General features: G+C 41.8%; 1 protein-coding gene across 1 annotated transcript in view; it reads left to right on the top strand.

Annotated features, from left to right (window-relative positions):
* cyfip1 (cytoplasmic FMR1 interacting protein 1) overlaps positions 1-15,995 on the top strand; it is a 188,361-nt gene that overhangs the window by 151,454 nt on the left and 20,912 nt on the right. Inside the window, exons 24-25 of the mRNA XM_078222422.1 lie at positions 10,279-10,422; positions 12,894-12,984. Of these exons, the coding sequence (XP_078078548.1) occupies positions 10,279-10,422; positions 12,894-12,984 (235 nt within the window). The remainder of the gene's footprint in view (positions 1-10,278; positions 10,423-12,893; positions 12,985-15,995) is intronic.

The following is a 15,995-nucleotide window of genomic DNA, read 5'->3' as shown; positions in this document are numbered from 1 at the left end:
TAAAAGCAATATTCTGAATATATCCTTTCCATACGTTTGTACGTGTTTAAGATTCTGTTTGAAGTCTCTTTTCCAGACAAGAACTCTTTCTCCAGTCTTTCCTTATATTTCCCCATCACACTGAATCCTCATAGTTTTAAGTTTGACATCCCCTTTTGTGCGGTAATCATCAAATGTTTGTTGGAAGTTTAGGTGCGCTATGTCGTAAGGATTTCCACAGTCCACTTGGAATGTTACTTCCTCAGGAAGTTGTGAAGTTTGTTTGGAAATGACATTACCTTTCTGAATTCGCGTTAGCTACTACTTCCTTGGTTATAATTATGCAGATGCACCCAAGTTTACTCCTGATGATTTCATTATTCTACATAGAATGGAGATTAATGAATTTGTAATTGTGTTATGTTTAATGCTTTTTTTTAAATGAAAAGGAGATAAAACATTAACCCGTTTCTAATCTCCCAATTTTACTTCCTGTGACTCCCTTAAATTAGTTGTCAGTACCTCACAAATTTAAACTTGATTGTTTTTCAGAACTTCAATATTTTTCTCTCTAGTATAGCAAACTTTGTGTTATCTACCAACCGCAGTTCTCTGCTTCTGAAACTTCTGATATTTCCCGAATATGAGAATTGCCAATTTGCCAATCGGAAGCAATTAGGAAGTTGCTCGGAACCTGTACCTCTGCACTATTATTTTATAACTTTAATTTGTGGTTGAATGTATTGTTAAAGATTAGAAGTAAAAAAATTATTCTCTTCCCGACGATGTTGCAAGTATTGCACTGTATTCCATTGGTAGTTGGAACGTTTCATTAAACTGGCATTTTTGATTAACTGGCAGCACCCATTCCCTGCGCGTGCCAGATAATAAAGGTTTTGTTATATTCCTCAGTTTTTCTTCAGTTCTGGGAGATATTTATCTTTCCTCCACACTGTCAGAAAGTATAGAAATCATTCAGGATTGCAACATCTGTGGCTACGACCGATCATCGGCAATTCCATGCCGTAGCCAGCTGCTCTCCGTTGCAGAAAGAAGGTCTTGGAGCAGTATTAAGCGGATGGAGCAACAAGATTTAAAATGTCATGTTTACTGAAGTGGCTGGGTGGTTGATTGAGGTTAATTCAGCTCCTTCGCACTGTTGGCCACAATAATTCATCATATTACCCTGATGATGTCACATTTTGAAAGGTTATTGAATTTCGTCAGTGTACTATATTGAATGTCGCATTTCCTGTATCTGTATTTTGATTAAATTGAAGGCTTCCTCATGTTCAGATATGAGTTCATTCGGAAAGAGGATTGATCCTTTATGACATTCATGCCATTCATTGCCTCCTTGATCAGATAAAAAAGTTTTCTCATGTAGCCAAGATTCTGAACCATGCCCAAGTTCTTTTTCCTTTCTCAGCAGCAATCTGCATGACATTCATTCGGAATTTCTTTTCTAAAGTGACCTCATTTGTATGAGGCAGTTCTAGAAATAGCCAGTGTAAAGGTCTCTTTGAAAGGTTTCTAACCATCCAAAGTGCTTTAGCGAAGGTTCATTTTCATTCAGTCTCCAATTCAAATTCCTTCATTTTAGCCTCGTTATTATTTCACTATCACAATTTGTTCGGTTTAGCTGAAGTCTTCATCAGCTTTCACTCGAAGGTTCTTTCCAGTTTTAAAATTTGGTTGTATGTTAAGAATCTTACCCATGCATCTGTTCCTGCTTTTTTTCCAACATCGCACAATTTCAAAATGTTTGCAACCTGTTTTAAACTGAGCAGAGGGATAAGTGTGACTCCATAGTTCACATAATGCAATGCCGTTCCTGGGTGTACCCAGTTTTTAGTGTGCTGCCTTAATTTTGCTAACTGACTGAGTTTTCCCCTGGAAACTAGCTTGATTTTAAATGTGCAATGAGGAAATGTAAGTTGGAATTTCTTCCACGGGCTTAAGTATTCTTCAGTCCTCGACTCCACTCATTTTTGCGGGATGTTGGGATCACTGCCAAGGCCAGCATTTGTCGTCCATCCATATAAATACTGTGGCTACAAGAACATGTCAAAGGCTAGGAATCCTGCAGCATGTTACTCTCCTCCTGACTCCCAAAGCCTATCCACCATCTACAAGGCGCATGTCAGGAGTGTGATGGAATACTCTCCACTTGCCTGGATGAGTGCAGCTCCCAAAATGCTCAAGAGATTAAACACCATTCAGGACAAAGCAGCCCACCTGATTGCTACCCCTTCCACAAACATTCAATCCTCTGCCATCGACAAACAGTGGCAGCCATGTTTACCATCTACAAGATGCCCTGCATGAACTCACCAAGGTTCCTTGGGCAGCAACTTCCAAACCCATAATGACTACAATCCAGAAGAACAAGGGCAGCAGATACTTGTGAATATCAATACCTGGAAGTTCTCCTTCAAATCACTCACCACCCTGACTTGGAAATATATCGTCGGTCCTTCATTGTCATTGGGTCAAAATCCTGGGATTTTCTCCCTCACAGCACTGTGGGTGTACCTACACCTCAGATGGCAATGATTCAAGAAGGTAGCTCACCACCACCTTCTGAAGGGCAAGTAGGGGTAATAAATGCTGGTCTAGCCAGCGACGTCCACATTCTGTAAATGAATTGAAATGCTTTTTTTTATTACCCTTCAGAAGGTGGTGGTGTGCCTCCATCTAGAACCAGTGCAGTCCATGTAGCATAGGTTGACCCACGATGCTGTTAGGGAGGGAGTTCCAGGGACAGTGATGTAGTTTAAAGTCAGGATGGTGTGTGGCTTGGAGGGAAACTTGCTGGTGGTGTTCCCATGTATCTGCTGCCCACGTCTTTCTGTGTGGTAGAGATCATGGGTTTGAAAGATACTGTTGAAGGAGCCTTGATGAGCTGCTGCAGTGCATCTTGTGTATGGCACACGCTGCTGCTGCTGTGCATCGGTGGTGGCAGGGGTTAATGCTTAAGGTGGTGGATGTGATACCAGTAAAGTGGGCTGCTTTGTGCTGCATGGTGTCAAGCTTCCCGAGTGTTGTTGGAGTGTACAACCCGGGCAAATGAAGAGTATTCCATCACACTACTGATTTGTACCTTGTACCCTGTAAATGGTGGACAGGCTTTGGGAAGTCGGGAGCTAGGTTACCCCAAAATTCCCAGCTACAGTATATGTCTGGTCCAGTTCAGTTTCTGGTCAATGGTAACCCCACGGATGTTAATAATGGAGATTCAGTGATGCTAATGTCAAGTGGTCTGTCCGGTTTTGTTCCTTTTTTGACTTTGTAGCTGTTTGGTTTACAATTGAAGTGACATGCAAGACCATCTCCAGAGGTTATTTAATGCGAGTTCACTGCTGTGGGTCTGAACTAGATAAAAATGGCAGATTTGCTTCGCTAAAGGATGTTAGGGGGCATGGATGGGGTATGCAGAGTCAGAGGGCTCATGGAGTGTATATGGGGACATGGAGAATATGAGAGATCACAATGGGCATGTGGAGTGGGTGGGGGATGAGGGATTTGAGGGCATGGCATTCATCATGACAACTGGGCTGATGGCCCAGAAAACAGAGGCAGACACTGCAGCCTGTTGACTTCACCATCCACCACCTCCAATGTCACCTCAGAGGCAGGCTGTTTTCACCCCGTTTCCCCAGAACACACGCATACCAAGTTGGGTCTTTTTAAAGGAGATGGGCCTGTTACGTCAACTTTCCCACCTCTTGCACAAAAATCCAGCTTTATGAGGAGTATTCAGTCTGGTTGAAGAGCCTTGTTGTTTCTTATTCTGTTCACAAACATCACAAATGCTCTGTAGAGGACTGCATTGTATCAAATGCCGGATTTGAACAAGTGTGCACTCAACAGCCCAAATCCGTCACCAGTGAGATGAACGACAATTATCTTCCTTTGCCACTGACCAACCTAATCAAGGCTCTTCTTTCTGTTCTCTGGGGAAAACAATTGACATTGGGTTTTGAACAGGAATGAGCCCCCTGACGTGATCACCTATCAATTTCTTAAAGGCAATTCTGTAATGGCTTGATATGTGAATGCAACATTTAACATCTTTCTCAGTCATATAGGCCAAAAAAATCACAATCAATCTTCAGTCTTTGCTGCATTGGCTCATCTGAGCCTGGTTGGCATTACAATTGAGCATCCTTCCTCAGGAGCAGGAACACAAGCCAAGGATTTTCTGATCACTATCCAGTGACCCATGTTAAAAGATGCTAACATGAACATCAGGGAAGGACAGATTCTTCTGGGATGCTCCCACTGTAGAATAGCTGGCATAAAATGAAATGATTGTATGATCATTTGTAAGCATTGCACAGGTTCTGAAATGTGGGAACGGTAAAAATCCAGTTGAAAGTGTACTTTGCATCCAAATTGCTGTCATCTGATGCGATTATTTAATTTTGAATTTTCGAAGTCGGACTAACTTTGCAGAGGAGACTCGAGGCAACTGAAATTAAAATTGTATACTCTGCCAAAGGATAAGCAGAATAGGTATTCAGAGGGGTCTCTCGACAAGTGATTGTTTTTCATTCTGTTTAAAATTCTTTCAGATGTTTTGTGCCAGAGGATTTTCTGTTGTTGCTTAGTCTTAGTGCACAAGGTAGGGCGTGTCATTATTTATCATTGATCCAATGGCTGACTGGAGGATTTGTTCTTGGATGGATGTGTATGGATCAAACTTTAAGAATATAGATTTTTTTTAAATCATTAAATACATGCGGGTGGGAAAAAATAGTTCATGATGCTGGAAGGGAATTTAATACTGAAACAATATTCACCAAAACACATCTAATTAAATGGAATAAATTTGCAACCAGACAAAAAGTAATCGATGAAATAATATATTATATAGTCCTTGATACAGGACCAAGAAGGCCCAGGCCCCACAGTTTAATGACTGATTATTTATTGACAGAATGGAAGTGGTAATGCAGATAAGGTTGTTCTTGTATAAAAACATCAGGATAAGGAACTAGAAAAGCAACAAATCAGAACATTTGATGGCAAATTGACTCAGTTTGTTCGCCATCCACAAGTCAGGAGTGTGATGAAATGCTCTCCACTTGCTTGGATGGATGCAGCTCTAGCAACACTCAAGACGTTTCACACCATCCAGGGTACGGAGCTGTGTGCTTGATTGGACCCACTTCATGTTAAACATTTATTCCCTCCACCAATAGGCTATGGCAGCAGCGTGTGTGTAATCCGCAAAATGCACTGCCAATAATTTATCAAGGTTCCTTCAACAGCGCCTTCCAAATCCCTGACCTCTACCGCCTGGAATTACAAGGGGAGCATGGGCACATACAGATTTTCACCTCAAGTCGCACACTATCCTGATTTGGTACTGTGTCACCATTCTATTATTTTTGCAAGGTCAAAGCCCTGGAACACCCTGGTTTGAGGGCAATGATGCCCACATTCCATGAATGAATAAAAAGAATTCGGAAAAGTTGCTCAATACAAAAAGAAAAACGGCTAATGATGGAAGTCTGAAATGAAAATAGAAAATATTGGAAGGGTACCCAAAGCATAATAATCTACAAATGCTGATTAGCTTGTTTCTGTATTTGCAACACTTTGTTTTCATTCGCTATTGGATTGCTTGTGCATGGTGATGAATATACCTGTAACTGTTTTATGTAAGATGGTAACTAAGTTGGAAGTGTTCAGCCTCGTTCCACAACATCCAGTAAAAGTGTAGATTGTTATAGGTAATTACAGGATTTCTGTTCATAGGGGGTTTCATGTTAACTGTTAACATCGGACCAAAAACCACAATGGCAAGAAAATGTTGCCTGACTCTTCAGTAAACCATGGAGTCGGTGACTCAGCCTGATCAAACAAGGGGTCGTCCCGTTTAATCCTTGACCTGCATATTTTCAGCTCGTCTTTTCTGACCCTGCCTTCCCTTGGCTGATTGCCATCTGACCACCTCTTCTGGAATAATTGTGTGGATGCAAGATAAGAATGGAATCAGACCCAGAATTGATGGCCTCCATTATAGGACTGCTGTAGCAAAGCTTACTCCAAAGCTCTGTGTTAGATTGTCTCCTTCTGATTGATTTTAAAAAGTGTTTGGTCTCAATGCATCAGTCAACCATTTGAGATTCATTCCAAGAAAGCTGCTTTCACTATTGTCAGTAATTGAATCTGTGGAAACACTTTCAAAAGAGACAGAATTGGAAGTGATTTTTTTTAAAAAACCCATTACACAACTAGTTAGTATGCTTACTACAGTATATTTGATGTAAAGCACATGCGTTGTATCCTGAAGGATGCAAATCCCTCTTCTGACCATCTTTCTCTTCATTAGTGAAAAAAGACTTAACACATTTGCTTAGTTATATTTTCTTATTTCTGCATTCAAGACAATTTTCCTCCTATGCCTCCTGTTAACATTGATCAAGTGCTGCCAAAATAATTACCTGGACACTGTAATACCAATCATTCTGGTTTATTAGCATGCTTTATTACTATTGTCTTTGCAATTTATACCATATTAATGAGATCAGAGAATCATTTTGTAACGAGGCAAAAGAAAATAAAGGCCACACACAATGGGCCAAATAGCCACCTCCTGTCCTGTTGAACTCGGACTTATTTCAATAGAATAGAATTTCATAGCATCCCTACAGTGCAGAAGGAGGCCATTCAGCCCATTGAGTTTGCACCAACCACAATCCCACCCAGGCCCTATTCCCGTAACCCCACATATTTACCCTGCTAATCCCCAGGCATTAGGGTCAATTTAGCATGGCCAATCAAGCTAACCTGCATATCTTTGGAGTGTGGGAGGAAACTGGAGCACCTGGAGGAAACCCGCGCAGACACGGGGTGAATGTGCAAACTCCACGCAGTGATTCAAGCCAGGAATTGAACCCAGGTCCCTGGCGCTGTGAGGCAGCAGTACTAACCACTGTGCTGCCCTTTCTTCCATCTCTCCTGAAATTCTTAGTTGGGCTAGAAGTCACTGATATTGCCAGCCTTCTCCAAATTGCAGGCTCCTCTTCTTTCCCGCATGCCACTTCTATCAGGCACTGGGACTCTTTAATTCTCCCATCCCCATGCTGCAAGGCTCTAAGCACATCTATCTCTCCAAAAGTATCCTAATTCCCCACTCCACAGGGGAAATCTCCAGGAAATTGCAGTGAGCAAAGTCATCAGCCCATGTTTCATCCTTGCATGTGCTACTAAATGCTCCTAAATACAAAGTACATTCCCAAATCTGTTGTGCTTTTCACCATTTTGTCTGAGGTTGTGATTACATAAATCAAAGCTCATGATATTAATGGTTATTCCCATCTTCCCTCTTTCTTCCATAGCTCCTCCTTTCTCCTGCTACCTCTTTTCTTTCTCTCATTCCCCCGCTTCAGTATCTCCCCTTTTACTCTTTCCCACCCCCCACCTGTCTCCTCACTCTTCCACCTCCCCCTTCACTTTCTTGCCTTCACTCCCCCCACCATCTCCTCACCCGAATCCCCTTCCCCACTCTCGCCCTCCCCCTCCGTTCTCTCTCAGCCTCCTCCCTGCTCTCCTCCTCCTCCTCCTCTCCCCCTTGTCACTCCACATCGCCTTTTATTCCTCCTGTGCTAGTTGAAATATAATATTGTCATTCTACGCAGCTAGTTTTCACCTTCCATCTGAAGCCTTTTAAATCAAGTGTCTCCAGTTGCTACGTTACTTCAAAGTTCATGGACCAGCCTTTCACTTTGACACAATTCTGGTCTGATACAAAATGCAACTATTCTTGACAGTGATTTTAAAGCGTGACAGAACCTTTCATGTTGCTAAATGTTTAACTACTGATTGCCTTTGACTATTTCGACTTCATCTTCTACCATTTGTATTTTGGTGTTACCTGTAACAGCAGTTTTTTGGAAAGACATTTTTTAAATCAGTTTTAACTTTGTCACTTCACATTTATTTTCAAGCCACTGTTACAAAGTTGGGAGATTTACCCTTTTCAAATATTTCTCTTTTATACCTTCAATTAATGTTACATAATCAATGAGACCAAAAGATATTTGACAGGTTGGGTTGTTTATCGATGTTGCCTTCATGATCAGTGGTCAATAAATTTGTCCCTCCATAATTAATCTTAAAGATTGAGTGATGCAGCGCATTCTTGTTTCGGATATACAGCACAGTGTTCTGTTAAGTTTTGATTGTAACTGGGTGCAAATCATTTACATTAATACGTACATTGAAATGCAGGTAATTAGCAATCCGTATAAAACGCATTGCATGGATTGATGATGAATAAACCATGCCAGCCTCAATTTAATGTGAAGTATGGCCAGTCAGATAGAGATGTTGCTGTTTGAATATCCACAGAAGCTTCTGCTGCTTATACTATCCCAGCACACCCTTTTGTGGTTAGTTCTTTGTCTTGGAAATTGCAAGGTGGTTTAGTAAAAAAAAATATTTTAGCCAGCCGTTTAATTTTATCACCTTGTGGCTGCCAGGATGTTTGTGCATTGCATTAGTGATGTCGTCGCCTGTGTTACATGTTGACAAATGAAAGCAGTGTGTCTATTGACATCACCATGGTGATGCACTGGCATGGTGGGATCATCTTTCTGTGTGAATATTTGGAATCAGCATCTAGGTAAGCTTGTAGATGAAGGTGGTCGTGTCACTTGAAGTTATGCTGGCCTAAGGCATCTGAGAACAGAGGCTGTTGAGTGTGATCAGTTAAACAAAATTGATCCTTACTTCTGGTAGTATTTGGTTGAGAGAGAAATGCTCGATTGGACATCAAGGCAGATCACCTGCACTTTGTGTCTTCAGATTATTTACGTGCACCTGAACCATCGCTGCAGTGGTTTAATCATAGAATCATTTCAGTGTAGAAGAGGCCATTTGGCCCATCGAGTCTGCACCGACTCTCCGAAAGAACGCCCCATCTAGGCCTAATCCCCTGCCTAACCCCATAACCCTATGCATTGATCATGGCCAATCCACCCAACCTGCATTTCTTGGACACCAAGGGACAATTTAGCATGCCCAATCCACCTTATCTTCACATCTTTGGACTGTGGGAGGAAACCAGAGCACCTGGAGGAAACCCACACAGACACGAGGAGAATGTGAAAACTCCACACACACACACAGTCGCCCAAGGCCAGAATCAGACCCAGGTCCCTGGCGCTGTGAGACAGCAGTGCTAGCCACTGTGCCACCGTGCCACCCCATGTCTCATCTGGTGGACCGTGCTCTCGACATTGCACCCTGACTAGTTCACTGATTTGTCAGCGTACATTATGTGCTCGTTTCTTGGAGTCAGGCTTGAGCCGATGAATTTTTATTTGGAGGTCAAGGTGCTGCTGTTAAGCTAGTAGCGCATTCTATTTTATTATATTTTATTTCTACAGCAGCCACCCTGGCTTTTCAGCCAGGATTTGCCAATTGATAATGAAGTAATGGCTTTTTTTTAGTCCTTTTGGATACTATGAATTTGGTTGGGCTAATTACACCACATCATTTCACATTGACCCTTGCACCCAGCTGAATTAACATGTTTATTCCATTGACCTGCTCTGTGTGTAAAGTTTTGTCCTGTACTCTAATGCGTTAAACCTGTTCTCCACCCCATCATCCTGAAGTTTATGGATGTGGCTGGGATTTGTGGGACCCGTCATGGAAGATTCGGCAGCCCAGCAAAAAAAAAAAGGTCCATTAACTTTTGGGGAGACTGTGCGATCCTATCAGCGGGCTGGGCCGGAAAATCTCTCCCTTTACATTTGCTGTGATGGCATTTTCACTGGTGGTGCATTAACTGTCAATCTTTTGGGGACTTCCCAAAAGATGTGGCACCACCTCTCTTTTATTTCCAGTTTCTCCCTGTAATCTATCTTCATTAATCACATGTTCTTTGTACAATTGAAATGATATGCCCATGGGATACAGGAGTCGCTGGCAAAGGCCAGCATTTTGTTGCCCATGCCTCGTTGCCCTTGACCTGAGTGGCTTGCTGGCTGTTTTAGGAAGGCAGTTAAGAATCAACCACGTTGCTGTGGATCTGGAGTTGCATGTCGGGCTGACCAGATTAGGATGGCAGATTTCCTTCCCTAAAGGACCAGATGAGATTTTAGCTCGCTGCTATGGTGGGATTTGAAACTGTGTCCCCCATGCGTTCACGTGGATTACAAGTCAAGCCACCTTACTTCTACGCTATAGTCTATCCCCACAATGAATGCTGTTCATTTGGTTATTGATGATACTTAGAAAGAAAACTCCGTTTAACAGCTTTTACTGATGTATTTATAGGCTCTGAACTTGGCATACAGCAGCATTTACAGCAACTACAAAAATTTTGTCGGCCCTCCTCATTTTCGAGCAATTTGCAAGCTTCTGGGCTATCAAGGAATTGCGGTGGTAATGGAAGAACTGCTGAAAGTTGTTAAGAGCCTTGTAAGTATATTTTATAAAATTGCACTGTTGCTATTCAAGCCTTTTACAATTGTTCAATCTTCAAATGCTTTTACTGTTGAACATCATCTCTAATAACCTCAAAGAGACCTCGTGAAGTAGTTACAGGTTTCGGTCCGTGAATGTATGCTGTTTAGTTGAGTGCATTTCATTTTTTTTCTCCTTTCTGATGAATTGTAAAGCATTTTCAGAAGATGCTGGCGAATTATCCTAAAAACACAACAGATCGCAATTTGTCACAGTTTTGGAAATGTTTATTTGGGCTTCGTCCCTATCAAAATAAAGGTGAATCTATGAAAACCAAAACAATGAAAGAAAGAAAACGGTCCAGATCTTCTGATCTCCAGATGATCGGCAACCGAACAAAGAGGCGCTTCGGGACCTTTCAGTTGTCCCATTATGCTGACTCTGTGGGAAATCCTCTGTGGAACATCCGCCCAGCAATTCCTCTGCTCCCCAGGACTCTCTAAAATAGTCTCCAACTCTAACTTAGAGTCAGAGACTTGAGGCTGTTCCAATGAACTTAACGCGATAGTTACCTGGAAATGTTAGACAGAAAAAGCATGGTCTAAGTCCAGACCAACTGATCCCCCCACCCCTCCCCAGTCACTCTCACTGATCCCCATTGACTACCCCACCAGACTCTTTCTTCTCTTCTCTTTCTTTCCACCCCCTGCCGGACCACGCCCTGATCCAACCTGACTAGTCCCCACCACCTGACTACCCCACCAATCCAACCTGACAGCCCCACTTGACACAGCAACACCAATCCCCAATTTAAAACCCCCACCTACCAGACTGCACACTTAGCTCATCCGCCTACCCACACGACCCATTCACTCATTTGGCACGGTGGCACAGTGGTTAGCACTGCTGCCTCACAGCGCTAGGGACCTGGGTTCGATTCCCGGCTTGGGGTACTGTCTGTGTGGAGTCTGCACATTCTCCCTGTGTCTGCGTGTGTTTCCTCCGGGTGCTCCAGTTTCCTCCCACAGTCCGAAAGACATGCTGGTTAGATGCATTGGCCATGCTAAATTCTCCCTCAATGTACCTGAAAAGGCGCCGGTGTGTGACGACTCGGGGAATTTCACATTAACTTCATTGCAGTGTTCATGTAAGCCTACTTGTGACACTGATAAATAAACTTTAAGCATTTATCCGCTCACTAGCATTCATCCGTCACTCATTCACTAACGTTCACCCTGGGCATTTGAAGTTACCATATGACAGCTAATGCCGTAAAAAGGGGTAATGACTTCGGCACTGATTCTCTTTGCTGCTCTCTGCATGGATTTCTGCACTGAGGGATTTCTTCTGCAGAGTGAATTGGAATTGTAGCCTTTTTAAAGATATTCGGGTGAGTGGGTGATCCTTAGTCTGATCAGCTTTGGATGCAATGGTTCCGACGCTGGTTGGAACATCTGTTGTATGAACAGTTCTCGAATTGTATGTGATGACGATTACACAACCCTCTATTGACATTAATGACGAGGTATGAATTTTAAAAATATCGTTCTGACATGGGCAAGACTCAAAAGTCTTTGTCTGCACGAGGAGCTTATAAAGAACAATGCGCTATAAAAATAGGTCTGCTCCTGGGACGAGAACAAAAATCAACCAGTTCAGGCCAGAACCTAGCAACTCTTCACTTCAGTTGCAAATAATCACATTTGATGTTTTATTCTAAAGCCAAGGCCAGGACAAACTTGGTAATAGTCACTGGAATCTGCATTCCACCAAGCACAAACCTTCCCGTTCCCCATCACTATCTTCTGACCTGATTTTGAAAGTAATTTAATAGTTGGTTGAAAAAAATAGAGAATATGTGAAGTGAGCAGGGTAATGGGATTAGAATAAGTGGAGAGTTGATGACCTGTTTCTGTGTAAAGAACTCTGGATGCTATGGTAACGACTAATATATAGCTCCAGGAATTGGTTCATCTTAAAGCCCCAGTTGCACAGTTTGGCTGTTAAGTGTTAGTTATATGTTTAGATTGTTAAAAATCCCCATTCCTATTGGTGTTGTTTTGAAGCAGCAAGGGCTTGTTGTGTTATTGGAATGTTCTAATTTCTGAGAGACTATCATTTGTAAATTATTAAAGATTTCTCACCTTAAGACCATATTAAAAATTTAATTCAAAAAAGCACGTTTTTTTCTTTCGTTTGTTGGTAACATGGTGTAACAACAGCAAGCATCTTAATTAGAAAGGGAGCATGAGAATTTTGAAGCAAGGAGAAAACATTTGCAGTTGAAACGCTATGCCAAACACACAATTCTATTCAATTAGGAGACAGAAATTCAAGCGTGGAGGCAAAAAAGAAGCAACTCTTCAGAGTCTTGATCTGCTGTGCATAATAGCCCAGGCCTAATGAATTAATTACATGTTTACGATTTATAAAAATGCTTTGCCGCTGATGTATTAACAGAATCCTTTCTATATGTTTAACCTCAGCTGCAAGGGACCATTTTGCAGTATGTGAAGACATTAATGGAAGTGATGCCTAAAATCTGCCGTTTACCCAGACATGAGTATGGTTCACCAGGTTAGTATAAGCTATAGAATTTCCAGAAGATTTATATTGTCAAGCAAAGATGACATTGTGCTCAATGAAAGGCTACATTAGAAACAACTGCCCCTTTTGAAGATAATTTCTACTCCCAATTTCTCCTGTTGCATAGTTTCGCCTCCAAATGCTAATGACTCATGCACAGATTCACATAATGAATACAGCAGAGAAATAGGCCATTTTCCCCAACCAATTCATGCCAGCATTCATGCTTCATTCAAGCCTCCTCCCATCTTTCCTTGTCTAACTCTATCAGCATAATTCTCTGTTCTCTTCTCCCTCGTGCTTGATATAATTAGAGAATAACTCTGTTAAAGTAATATCACGTGTCTACCAGAATGGTCTAGTTGAGCCAGATGGGTCGTGATGTGTTTTTTGTTGAGCAATTTTTATACTCTAACGGTTCTTGATTTTTCTTTAACCAGAAGCTAGAAAACCCACTTCCTTTATCGTAACTCAATTCTCTGATTTAGTGATTGGTCTGTTCTTGAAAAGACTGCTCGATCGATCATTTGTACTTGTACAGAAAATTTATTGCGGAAAACATTCCGATGAGTTAACATAGAGGACTTCAGAAAAAGTGACCGAGTGCTTAGTTGAAGAGATGAGTATTAAGGACCAAGATGGAAAGGTTTAAGAAGGCAGTTCCAGAATACTGAATCTTGGTGGTTGAAGCAGTGGCTGCTAATGATGAGGATGGGAAGTGCACAATAGAGCAGCGTTAAGGGAATGGACAATTTTAGGGTAGTTATTCTGTTGGATGATGTTATAAAGGGAGGGAGGGACAAGTCTAGAGAGGGATTTAAACACAAGGATGAGAACCCTAAACTTGAGTATTTGGAGCACCAGAAGCTAATGCTGGCTTGCTCCCCGCTGCAGGCTCCCAAATTTTCAATTCATTCTCAGCGGGGACCAACACAAGGGCACATTACTTTACAAGGACATGTTACTACTGCAGGCTCCGAGCCTCCAATGATCATTCAATAATGGCTCCTGATGCGTGTGATTATTCACCCTTTCCAGTTCTTTTTAGAAATGCTGCAATTTAATCAGCACTTTCCAATCCAATGCATATTGGCTTGATAATTGAGTGGAGTAGTGGTTGAACATACCTTTGTCTCTCACTCTAGTTGTCTTAGCATTCAATGAATGTACACAGTCCACGTAAAATGAAGACAAAAGCAAAATACTGCGGATGCTGGAATCTGAAGCAAAAACCGTAAATGCTGGAAGATCTGGGGCGGCACAGTGGTTAGCACCATTGCCTCCCGAGTTTCCTCCGGGTGCTCCGGTTTCCCCCCACAGTCCAAAGATGTGCAGGTTAGGTGAATTGGTCATGATGAATGCTCCCTTGGTGTACCCGAACAGGTGCCGGAGTGTGGCGACTAGGGGATTTTCACAGTAACTTCATTGCAGTGTTAATGTAACTTGTGACTAATAAATAAATAAACTTTATAAATAAACTTTGAAATCTCAGCAGGTGTGACAGCGTCTGTGGGGAGAGAACAGAGTAAGAAGTCTCACAACACCAGGTTAAAGTCCAACAGGTTTATTTGGTAGCAAAAGCCATTCAAGAGAATAGAGAAAAGCCACCCAAGAGAATAGAGCCAAAACTTCGCGTCTGGATGACCCTTCGTCAGAGCGAACGAAGCACTGACGAAGGGTCATCTAGACTCGAAATGCTGACTCAATTCTCTCTCCACAGATGCTGTCAGAACCACATAAAATGAACCTTTGTGTTTAAAAATAAACTGTTCCGGGAATGGGCAATAAATGATGGTCAACTAGCGAGGCCCATGCCCCTCGAATGAATTTTTAAAATGTTATTTGACAGGGAAGCAAGGATACATTATCTGTCCTGTCATTTTCTTCAATTTGTTTGGAATATTTTGGAGCATGCACCCAAAATCATCCCTCAGAAGTGTAACCTTCACTTAATTCTGTGACACTCAGTAATGTAACAGTGGGAGATTATATCACTTTTTAATTCACTACTGCTTACTGGGGAAGATATTCTGTTTAATTTCTTGTGCATATTGCTTTGAATTTTCAATTTTCTCATTGACTGCAGTATTAGAGGCTGCGTGGGCAATGTTTATTTGATGAAAGCAAGGTAGCTGTTCATGAAACCTGAACAATTAAAATCGGTGTTGTTTTAATTTAAAATCTAAGTAACTTTTTACAGTGTGCAATGGTATTTTTAAGTAAATGTGACTAGAGAGTTTAATTCATTTTATATTGATGGGAAATGGCCTTTTGTAGAGGTTCAAATGCCCTAAATCTTTCTTTAAAATCCCTCGTCTCCTACCAAGCCTTTAATGCTGTTCATTGATCAGAAGCTGGGATATTTGGGATTGGGCTAGTGCAGCTTGTCCATAGTGTTGTTATTGCCATCCGACTGAGTGCATGGAATTCAAATGTGAAAAAGCATCGGCAGGACATTGCACGCACTCTATTGTAGCACAGTTGTCTAGGATGCTATATTTTATGGAATTCCTTGACCTACATGTTTACAGACAACACTAGAAAACAATGTGTGGTTAATGTTAAGCTTTGAGGTGGGGGTAGAAAGGTGGCCTAGTAGTAATGAGCAGTAATCCAGAGGACCAGGCCGATGCTCTGAGGAAAAGTGTTCCAATCATGCCAAAGCAGCTAGTGGAATTTAAATTCAATTGATTAATCTGGAATTGAAAGTTCGTCTAAATAAAGGAACTATTATGGATTGTCATAGAAACCATCTTCCCTGGTCTTTCCTACATGTGACTCCAGATCTACAGCAATGTGGTTGACTCTTAACTACCCTCTGAAATGGCCGAGGAAGACACTCAGTTCACGGACAGTTAGGGATGGGCAACAAATGCTGGTCCAGCCCACATCCCATGAAAGAATACATTGAAAAAAAGATTCTCCCTGGAAAGACGGAGAATGAGGGGAGATCTAATAGAGGTGTACAAGATTATGAAGGGGGATAGATAGGGTGAACAGTG

The sequence above is a fragment of the Mustelus asterias genome, chromosome 10, assembly GCF_964213995.1.
Source record: "Mustelus asterias chromosome 10, sMusAst1.hap1.1, whole genome shotgun sequence".
NCBI classification, from domain to species: Eukaryota; Metazoa; Chordata; class Chondrichthyes; order Carcharhiniformes; family Triakidae; genus Mustelus; species Mustelus asterias.
This window is presented reverse-complemented; position numbering and strand designations above follow the sequence as displayed.